The sequence below is a fragment of the Habropoda laboriosa genome, unplaced genomic scaffold, assembly GCF_001263275.1.
Source record: "Habropoda laboriosa isolate 0110345459 unplaced genomic scaffold, ASM126327v1 scaffold67, whole genome shotgun sequence".
NCBI lineage: Eukaryota > Metazoa > Arthropoda > Insecta > Hymenoptera > Apidae > Habropoda > Habropoda laboriosa.
The window spans coordinates 273,640-282,562 of NW_017100242.1; the positions used below are offsets into that span (position 1 = coordinate 273,640).

At 33.6% G+C, this 8,923-nt stretch overlaps 4 protein-coding genes across 4 annotated transcripts; 2 read left to right on the forward strand and 2 right to left on the reverse strand.

The window, feature by feature from the left end:
* Positions 1 to 124: 124 nt before the first annotated feature.
* Positions 125 to 1,345, forward strand: LOC108572002 (carbonyl reductase [NADPH] 1-like). The gene is made up of 4 exons (XM_017934178.1): positions 125 to 220; positions 312 to 572; positions 646 to 884; positions 980 to 1,345. The coding sequence occupies exons 1-4, from the start codon at positions 203 to 205 to the stop codon at positions 1,290 to 1,292; spliced, it is 831 nt and encodes a 276-aa protein (XP_017789667.1). The 5' UTR covers positions 125 to 202; the 3' UTR covers positions 1,293 to 1,345.
* Positions 1,346 to 1,603: 258 nt separating this feature from the next.
* Positions 1,604 to 2,186, reverse strand: LOC108571893 (U6 snRNA-associated Sm-like protein LSm2). Its single transcript, XM_017934051.1, has 4 exons — positions 2,178 to 2,186; positions 2,015 to 2,082; positions 1,857 to 1,947; positions 1,604 to 1,779 (listed from the first exon to the last, which is right to left on the reverse strand). Exons 1-4 carry the CDS (start codon positions 2,184 to 2,186, stop codon positions 1,654 to 1,656), a joined length of 294 nt encoding a protein of 97 aa, XP_017789540.1. The 3' UTR covers positions 1,604 to 1,653.
* A 381-nt stretch (positions 2,187 to 2,567) lies between these two features.
* Positions 2,568 to 4,828, forward strand: LOC108571894 (drebrin-like protein). Its single transcript, XM_017934052.1, has 5 exons — positions 2,568 to 2,975; positions 3,288 to 3,423; positions 3,492 to 3,724; positions 3,793 to 3,988; positions 4,043 to 4,828. The coding sequence occupies exons 1-5, from the start codon at positions 2,893 to 2,895 to the stop codon at positions 4,826 to 4,828; spliced, it is 1,434 nt and encodes a 477-aa protein (XP_017789541.1). The 5' UTR covers positions 2,568 to 2,892.
* An 823-nt stretch (positions 4,829 to 5,651) lies between these two features.
* On the reverse strand, positions 5,652 to 7,198 carry LOC108572040 (cleavage and polyadenylation specificity factor subunit 4). The gene is made up of 4 exons (XM_017934221.1): positions 6,886 to 7,198; positions 6,452 to 6,655; positions 6,096 to 6,285; positions 5,652 to 6,015 (listed from the first exon to the last, which is right to left on the reverse strand). The coding sequence occupies exons 1-4, from the start codon at positions 6,986 to 6,988 to the stop codon at positions 5,652 to 5,654; spliced, it is 861 nt and encodes a 286-aa protein (XP_017789710.1). The 5' UTR covers positions 6,989 to 7,198.
* Positions 7,199 to 8,923: the final 1,725 nt, after the last annotated feature.

Genomic DNA, 8,923 nt, shown 5'->3' on the forward strand with positions numbered 1-8,923 from the left:
CTGATACAAGAAATGTTCAAGGGTATTTTTTTTATGTGAACTGATAATATCCGCAAATAATGATAGTCGCTTGAAACTATATAACTTGTGCACATTTCTATAGTTGAGTCATTCTAGTCAATAATTGTATTGTCGTAGGGTTTATTTTAACCTCAACTTATTACTTTGCATTTTCTAGAAAAGTTGTTTTAAAATATTCAACATGACGCGTGTGGCTGTTGTAAGTATATTATAAACTATATATTGTAAAATTTTGCGTAAATAAAAAATTGTGCATTTATACCACATTAGACATAATGAATTGAATTTAGGTAACCGGAGGAAATAAAGGCATTGGTTTTGCTATTGTAAAAGGTCTTTGTAAACAATTTGATGGAATTGTATATTTAACGGCTCGTGATGTTACCCGAGGAACGAATGCTGTTAAACAGCTGGAAGAACAAGGTTTAACACCAAAGTTTCATCAACTTGATGTCACTGATGAAAATAGCATTTCCACTTTCCGCGACTATTTACAGAAAACCCATGAAGGCCTTGATCTATTAGTTAACAATGCTGCTATTGCATTTAAAGTAATTACTACCTAATTTATTTTTCATTTTTTTCTCTTGAAAATTCCTACATTGTTTTTTTTTAAATATATAGACAGATGCTAAAGATCCATTTTCTGTGCAAGCACAAGAGACAGTGAAGATAAATTACTCCAGTTTGAGAAAAGTATGTAGCTTACTTTATCCACTACTGAAACCACATGCACGTGTAGTACATGTATCAAGTTCTTCTGGTCGTTTGTCATTGATTCCTGGTGAATCATTGAGAAAGAGATTTTCTGATCCAAACCTTACAGAAGAAGAATTGGACAGTATCATGAAAGAATTTGTTGAGTATGTTGAATTATACAAATTTATCAAATAGACTTTACTTTATCAAATAGAATTTACTTTATTCTAAGGGATCTATTCTCTCTTCAAATTTCCAGTACTGCTAAGGCAAATACACATTTGGACAAAGGGTGGCCAAGTTCTGCCTATGTTGTAAGTAAAGTGGGAGTATCTGCACTAGCTAGGATTCATCAGAGGATGTTTGACTCAGATTCACGTGCAGATCTTGTAGTAAATTCTGTACATCCTGGCTATGTAGACACTGATATGACTAGTCATAAAGGTCCTTTGACACCAGATCAAGGTGCTGAAGCACCTCTCTTCTGTGCATTACTACCAGAAAACACAGATATAAAAGGTAAATACATCTGGTTCGACAAGTCACTGGTGGAATGGACAAAGGATGCATAAATGTACAGAAAAATCATCTAATTTGATATATTTTATGTTTTTACAATAAATGAACCACTATAAATACCCTTTAAAAAAATATTTACTTAACAGTCCTTTATTTGTACTAAATATTTCATAAATTTTGTATGAAATTTATTACTTTTATCTGTATAAGTTTAACATTTCTCTGTATGAAATATATGTATTTTAAAATAATTTCAGCAAATTTTTATAATTAGAAACTAACTTTTTAATATTATATGTAAAATCACTTTACATATAAGTTCACAAATTCATAATTTGTATGTTCATTGTACATGGTTGTGGATTTTAATAATAAAAAATAAATCAATATTTTTGTATCTAATAACATTATAAACTATCTTGCTTGAACTGCTGCTTCTTTACGTGCAGCATCCTGTAATAGTTGAGTATCCACTTCATCTCCTGGCAATTGTACATAACGTACTACTGATCCTCTAATGAAGCAATTTTTTACCGACAACTGAAAGATATTATATTTTTATTTCCTATTCAGGATACCCTTTCTATTATATTAAAAAATTTATAAATATTACAAACCATGTGAGGATATTTATCTGGATCAGTTACACTTATATCAGTTAGCTTAATATTCAGGTATTGATCTACAGAGTGTAGAGTACCACAAATGCTAAATACAAAAATTTTATTAGATGATGGTAAACACAGCAAAATAATGATTCTTTCAATTAACTCACCTAAGGTCATTTTTTAATTCTACGACTACATCCTTCCCAATTAGGGACTTGAAAAAAGAATAGAACAACTGTGAAAAGCATTGAAATGAGTTTAGTTCGAGAAAAATAAAGGTTAAAGAGAAAAAGATAAAGGTTAACCCGCCAAATAGAAAATCTTAAATACACTTACCATTTTTGGTCAACTAAAAATATTCAGTTTTTCTAACTAATAAATATAATAAACTAATAATTACTATTTAAATTAAGTACTACGTTTGCTTCGATTGCCGGTAGAAAATTGTTGTGATGACAATTTGTTTGGAAATGTCACCGCACACGTTGCAAGTTTTATTTCACCGAACGTTGACTTAAATGTTTTTTGAATCGGTAATATTAACTGAGAAATTTTTTTTCTTTCCGTTTACCATCTTACATTATATTTTTATTGATAAATTTTTAGATAAAAGATAGAAATTAAGATAGAATTCGATAAGTTCATACTATATAAAACATTTCAACTGTATCTTGCCTTTCATTTGCTCATGTTACTCTTACTGATTGGAGGTCTCTATCAATACGTAAGCGCTACCAGTCGTTCTTTGTATAACAGTCTTGAAGAATTTCATCAATAAAGTTTTGTCAAAATATGTTTTAGCATACGTCAAAGCTCGTGCTTATTCATGTAATTTAAATATAAGTTCATTTAGTTTTTTGTGATCAATTTAAACGTGTTACCTATACAGATAAGATCATCGTTTTGCGGTTGGTAACAGAAGGGCGTTGACATTTAATCAAAAAGGCAAAACGAGAAGATGCGTCTGTGACATTAATTCGCCAGTAGCAACTTACTTGATCGGATTTGTTGTTACGGTTGATTTTTTATGAACTGAGCGAGAAAGATGTCAATTAATTTAACAAAAAATAAAGACGGTTTGGTGGCTGCCTGGCACAGCGTAGTCGACGATAAATCGTCTACTAACTGGTAGGCTTGCATCTGTTCCTTTTATGTTACATTTTATCGTCCCGGCTATGCATTCATATGATCCTTAGAAAAAGCATAAATGTTCAATTAAACCCTTAAAAATCCGCAAAATAAATTGCTTTCATGTATTTAATAACTATTCATTTTACTTTTATCGATCGATATAAATAGCGCAAGGTATATAATTAGCATTTATAATAATGAAGCAAATATTCTGTAATATTATACATACGAAGAAATTACAATGAAAAATGAAGAATAAGTGTTAGTTTCAAGTAATAAAAATTGTATATTTTTTTATTCTTTTTTTAATTTAAAAGTAGTTGCAACAGGAACTGGAGGTTTAGAAGAAATGATTGACCGTTTAGATAGTAGTCATATCATGTATGCCTTTTGTCGAGTAATAGATACTAAAACAAGTTTACCAAAATGTCTCTTAATAAATTGGGTAAGACCTTACTATGAAAAAGGTAATATTTTTATTCAATATGTATTATAAAATGAATTATATTCTAGCAAGGAGAAGGAGCACCAATAGTTAGAAAGGGTACTTGTGCAAATCATATTAGGGATGTGGAAAAATTATTAAAAGGTGCACATATAACACTTACTGCACGTTCAGAAGATGATGTTGAAGTTGATTCTATTATGGACAAACTTGCTAGAGCAACAGCTTCAGCATATAAATTTAATGAACCACGTGGTGAAAATGAAGGCAATACAGGTCCAGTGGGTACCACATATAGGAGGTATATATCTTTATTATGTTAATTACGAAGGATATAAAAAATAAACTTAAAGAAACTGTTCATTGCAGAGTAATTCCCGAACAAGAAATAAATGCAACCGAACGCGATCAATTTTGGCAAAGAGAAGAAATGGAAGAGAAGAAAAGGTTAGAACAGGAACGCATTAAATGCGAGAAAGAACGACAACGACTTGAAGAAGAAATTAGAACTAGAGAGGAGAAAGAAACATTGCTCAGAGAACAAAAAGTAAATATATATTACGTTGTTGTATTTAATACATGACGAACATTTTACTATTCATTTACAATATTTGAACAGGTTACTGCCAAGGAAAACTCAATAGCACGGCAAAAATTGGCGGAACAACGTGCCGAGGAGGTAAATAATATACGTAATCAAATAGCAGCAAGTCAACATTATAGCAACGATGTCGATGACGATCATAAATCACGAAGCGAAGAATTGCGACGACAGAGAAGCAAAGAAACGCAACAGTTAATAGCTCAAAGAACAATAAATGCTAGAGCTGTTTTTGAACAGAATTCGGCTGCTGGTCAGATGAAATCTTCTCCAGTTCAGCAACAATACGTACCGAAAAATAGTCACGTGGAAGCAGCCAAAAAAGCACTCGAGGAGAGTCAGCAAAAGGAAATAGCTGAGGCTATAGTAGGAGAAGAAGATGATGAGCAGGAACAGAAAACAGAAATCGATACAACACAGAACTCGGATGTAGTGTCTAACACCGCTTCAAATACATCTTCAACTCAAAACCAAGCTCAAGAATCGAAAGCAACGAAAGAACCAGCGGGAGAAACCGAGCAACCGGCAGCGACAAAAGAAGCGTGTGCCGACTCCGAATTGTACAGTCCTCAAGTAAATAGTCAGTACTTATACGTAGATCCAAATAATGGAGGAATGATGGCAAAAGCCTTATACGATTATCAAGCAGCTGATGATACGGAAATTACGTTTGATCCTGGTGACATTATTACACATATAGATGCCATCGATGAGGGATGGTGGCAAGGACTCGGTCCCGATGGTACTTACGGATTATTTCCTGCTAATTATGTTGAAGTTATCGAGTATTATACGTCGCAATAAAAAACATACTTGTGCAATTAGAAGATCTCTTTTTCCGATTACGAGGAAATCACATTTGCTTTTTTGCATATAAGAAGTGATATTCAGTATTTTCATGGTTCTGATGACTTTGCACTTTCTTTTTAATAATAACTTACAGTGTTTAGATATGATGTATTCCGAGGAATATAAAAAAATTAACACGTATTTATAATAAAAGAATGATTTATGTTTGAAGTATTGAATGCACGTTCAATAATGGAGGAATTTAATATTTCTGATAATAATCACGCGACAGATAAATACTGTTAATATTTTAGCGGACAAGATTTTAAAATTTAATAGTCTTACAATGCCACTTCATATACAAATGGCGAAGTACGTCTTCCCATGTTCAACGTCACAAACTAAATAAATTAGCGATAAACAAATATATCTTTTTATAACATTCTACGTCGAAAATCGATGCGCTCATAGAAATAGCGTATTTAATAATTTAGCAAATACCCTTTAAACACATTTACAAAGTGTAATAACAACCTATTTAGGAATATGTTTAATTCTTTAAATAATAAATTAAATTTGTTATAGTATGCATTTGGTGGTGTTTTAACCCAAAATATTTTCAAGCCTTATTAAATTTTTTATATAAAATGATTTTAATTCTTTTTTATAAACAATTTTATTTTATACAGAGGTGTTGGAATTATGTATCAAGGATCCATATGAAATCAGTTGTATTAAACTTATTTTACTATATGATATATAGAAATTTTTACAGAGGAGTGATTTTACTAAATTAAAATAGAATCACAATAATCTTACACAAATAAAATAAGTGAAATCATCTGCGATAATTTTGATTTTGAGTACCACTCCCACTGCCCCCAGCATGACTTAAAAATGCTAAATGACCCTTTGGACACTTATTGGCATAATGACCTTTAGTTCCACACTTGTAACAAGTGACTTCTTCAAGTGGTTTCTGTGGCCCTCTTGGGGGTGGCCCATTGTGCATATTCATATGATGTGTAGCATGAGAATTACCTTCTATTTCTTGTCTAACTTGAGCTTCACGTACATCAGGTGGCATTTTGTTACAATAAATAGCTTTATGACCACCTTCTCCACAAAAGTGACAGGTGATCATCACTTTCTTTCCTTCTTTAGGTTGCATATCTTGTACTGCTGGTAATTCAAATCTTGGACTACAATTAATAAAAATCACAATAATATATTTAGACCTAAATGAAAGAAATTCGAAATACTCCATTGGTAGCAAACTTACTGCATAAATTTACAATTTAGCCCTTCAGGACAAAATCCAGCTAAATATGCCATACATAAAACACGGCGTACATGCCGGTGTCTGCATAATGGTCCATGCCTGCAAAATCCACGATCATACCAAGGACAATCCCTCACTTTAGTTTCTGGATCAATGTGTAGGAATGGACATTCTTTATTGTGGCAGGCATCTAATAATTTATAACTGATTTTAACATACCTATACTGGGAAAACTTAATAATATCACAAAGAAAGCAATGTTAAAGAAAATACGAAAGGATTGCTTGCATATTTCTTATGGATATATTTTCTGAAGTGATAATAATTAGATATCATCGTATATCACATATACTTACTAAATCTAGAATAAAAATAACATTCTGGCATTTTTGTCATATCATATTCATGTAAAAATTCACACTGATCGCCCTTTTTACAAAGACCTCTTAACCAGTGTTTACATACTATTGTACGGTCTCCTCTTACATGCCTAAATGGACAAGAGGCTCCTTTAACACATGTGCCTCTTGGATAAAATTGACATACCGCAGCAGTAGATTCTACAAGTGATATTGAAGTAGCAATCAGATACAATCATCGATAAATCCATAATGTAAATATAAAGTTAAAAGATCAGTATCTCATTGAATATAGTTAATACAAGAAAATTCGTTTTATTCAACAGATACACAGCAAGAATGTTCATTATTGTACATATTAATTTGTTGATTGCCTTTACATTTTTGATAAGATAACCTAGCTAAACACGTATACAAAAGCTACCACGTACTGTCCATTCCAGTAAAAGGTAAAGGAAGAGCCCCATATTGCTCATCAAGAGCAACTTCAATATCAAAACGCATATTATCTACGTTCGCCACTATGCACTCCATTATTGTTTCAAATCCTTAAACAATAACAGATCTAACCGTCCTCGGTATACACAATAACCATTAACTTCATTCACAACTAAACTAAAGTTTCTCCCGCTAAAAATTCACTTCCTAATACTGATGCACATTTTCTGCAATATTCCCGCCAATTCAGCATTTAACAATGTTCATAGGTTACACTATTTATTGATCAAAGGAAATTGCCAGAATCTCGACTTCTCGCACACGGCAACATCATTCTGCACGTGCGTTGATAAAATTGTAAGCGTTATTTCACATCGGCGCTCTTTAACGATTCTCTTCTACTATTACCCACAGGTCCTTTCGTTTGGATTCGAATTGTAGCGCCATCTACATTGAGTAAATGTTCGAACAGTTCGTAGTTACCCTCTGGTAGACGTCGTTCTCCCGCCATTGCGAACGGGAGACATTCAAAGTGAAGGTGTACAAGTTGGAACAGGTTGCTAAATCGTAAAGAATCTAGGTACGTATGCTTCTAACTAATTCGTCGTTTAATACTAGCGATAAATAAAATCCACTCGTACTACGTTAAACGCAATTCATCAACTCCAAACATTGTATCGTAATCTCAAAACTTTATGTTTACATATTGAAAGGTTAAAAATTATAAGTGGAGATAATGGCGGAAATTACTACGCATGTCAAATAGCATTCGACCATTTGAAAACACAGTTTTGTTAGTAGTTGAAAGACAAAAAAGGCGGGAATCAGCTAAAGACGTAGTTGTAAATCGAAAAAAATTAATCTCGTAGAAAGAAATGACTCGTGCATACAAATTGCAACTCGTATTCCTAATTAATTCTATAAAAGAGTGTTATTTTCTTTCGAGTGCTGTCATGTAGATGTAGTTATTTGTAGGACGCTGTGTGTATTCACCCCAACGTGGCCGATCACGAAGAGTAAGCGTTTACGTACGTGACCATTTGCGTGTATCGAAAGACAACACGGTAAACTTTCAGAGTGTTATGAACCATTCGGTGAAACGAGGACGAACATGAAGCATCGACCGCGTCGTAAAAGTGATCAACTATCGGAAACAGTGACAAAACCTTGGAAAAGTGACGATGTACAGTTAAAATTAAGTGATACGTATTAAAGTATGCATCAGGATGAGACGAAAACAAGCGAACGTGGAGAGGGCATGGAGGTCGTACGAAGCCACGAGGAAGTTGACTACGTTTAGGTTAGTGAAACATACGATTCGTAATAAGTGTATTCCGATTATCGACTATCAATCAGGTTATGTTTAATTGGTCAACTGAACAATTAAGAAACCATAGAGGACGTATTGTACGCGATATAATACGATACAATTGATGTATTACGTTATCGTCGTTTACTCTAAGATATTACGTATCCGTTATATAGAAACGCGTAAGGGACAACGTACCTTGATAATTCACAACCGTTATTGCGCCTGGGAAAATTCATAGCAGGATAATACGTCTATTTCCGTGCACTGGTGCATACCTGTCCCAATAGCAGAGTACTTCATCGTTGATATTGTATAGAGATCGATCGAAGTTTCTACCAAAGTTGAGTGACTTGGGTAACTGGATGTCGGAGGCAGTCTTAATAGCCCTGGCACACCTCCGTAACTCTGTATTTACTTTGAGGAATTTCGAAAGCAACGACGACGGAGAATATGGAGGGACGGGCACACGCTTTCGCCTACTTAATAAAGCTCGGAAATCGTGTCTCGAGCACTCGGTGGTTCCCTAGCGGGACTTTATGGTAATTAAAATCTTAACTCGAGAGATAATTGTCCCCGGATTAATGTAAAGCTGCACGTGGTTAAGCGAGAAGAAAATTTATTCGTTCGCGATAACAAAGATTCGATCGTTTTTTTTCTACCGTTTTTCCACGGTTGCCATCGTGTTTCCTCTACTCTCGGCGAGGGTTTATCAAGCTCCG

Excerpts from the sequence above, each read along its gene's own strand:
- LOC108572002 (XM_017934178.1), top strand. Across the intron at positions 573-645 it reads ATGCTGCTATTGCATTTAAA|ACAGATGCTAAAGATCCATT; the intron begins GTAATTACTACC and ends TTAAATATATAG. Across the intron at positions 885-979 it reads ATCATGAAAGAATTTGTTGA|TACTGCTAAGGCAAATACAC; the intron begins GTATGTTGAATT and ends TCAAATTTCCAG.
- LOC108571893 (XM_017934051.1), bottom strand. Across the intron at positions 1,948-2,014 it reads GAATTAAAAAATGACCTTAG|CATTTGTGGTACTCTACACT; the intron begins GTGAGTTAATTG and ends TTTTGTATTTAG. Across the intron at positions 1,780-1,856 it reads CAGATAAATATCCTCACATG|TTGTCGGTAAAAAATTGCTT; the intron begins GTTTGTAATATT and ends AATATCTTTCAG.
- LOC108571894 (XM_017934052.1), top strand. The coding sequence starts at position 2,893 with ATGTCAATTAATTTAACAAAAAATAAAGACGGTTTGGTGGCTGCCTGG. Across the intron at positions 2,976-3,287 it reads GATAAATCGTCTACTAACTG|TTTAAAAGTAGTTGCAACAG; the intron begins GTAGGCTTGCAT and ends TTCTTTTTTTAA. Across the intron at positions 3,424-3,491 it reads AATGTCTCTTAATAAATTGG|CAAGGAGAAGGAGCACCAAT; the intron begins GTAAGACCTTAC and ends ATTATATTCTAG.
- LOC108572040 (XM_017934221.1), bottom strand. The coding sequence starts at position 6,988 with ATGGAGTGCATAGTGGCGAACGTAGATAATATGCGTTTTGATATTGAA. Across the intron at positions 6,286-6,451 it reads TTATTTTTATTCTAGATTTA|ATGCCTGCCACAATAAAGAA; the intron begins GTAAGTATATGT and ends ATAAATTATTAG. Across the intron at positions 6,016-6,095 it reads CTAAATTGTAAATTTATGCA|TCCAAGATTTGAATTACCAG; the intron begins GTAAGTTTGCTA and ends TATTAATTGTAG.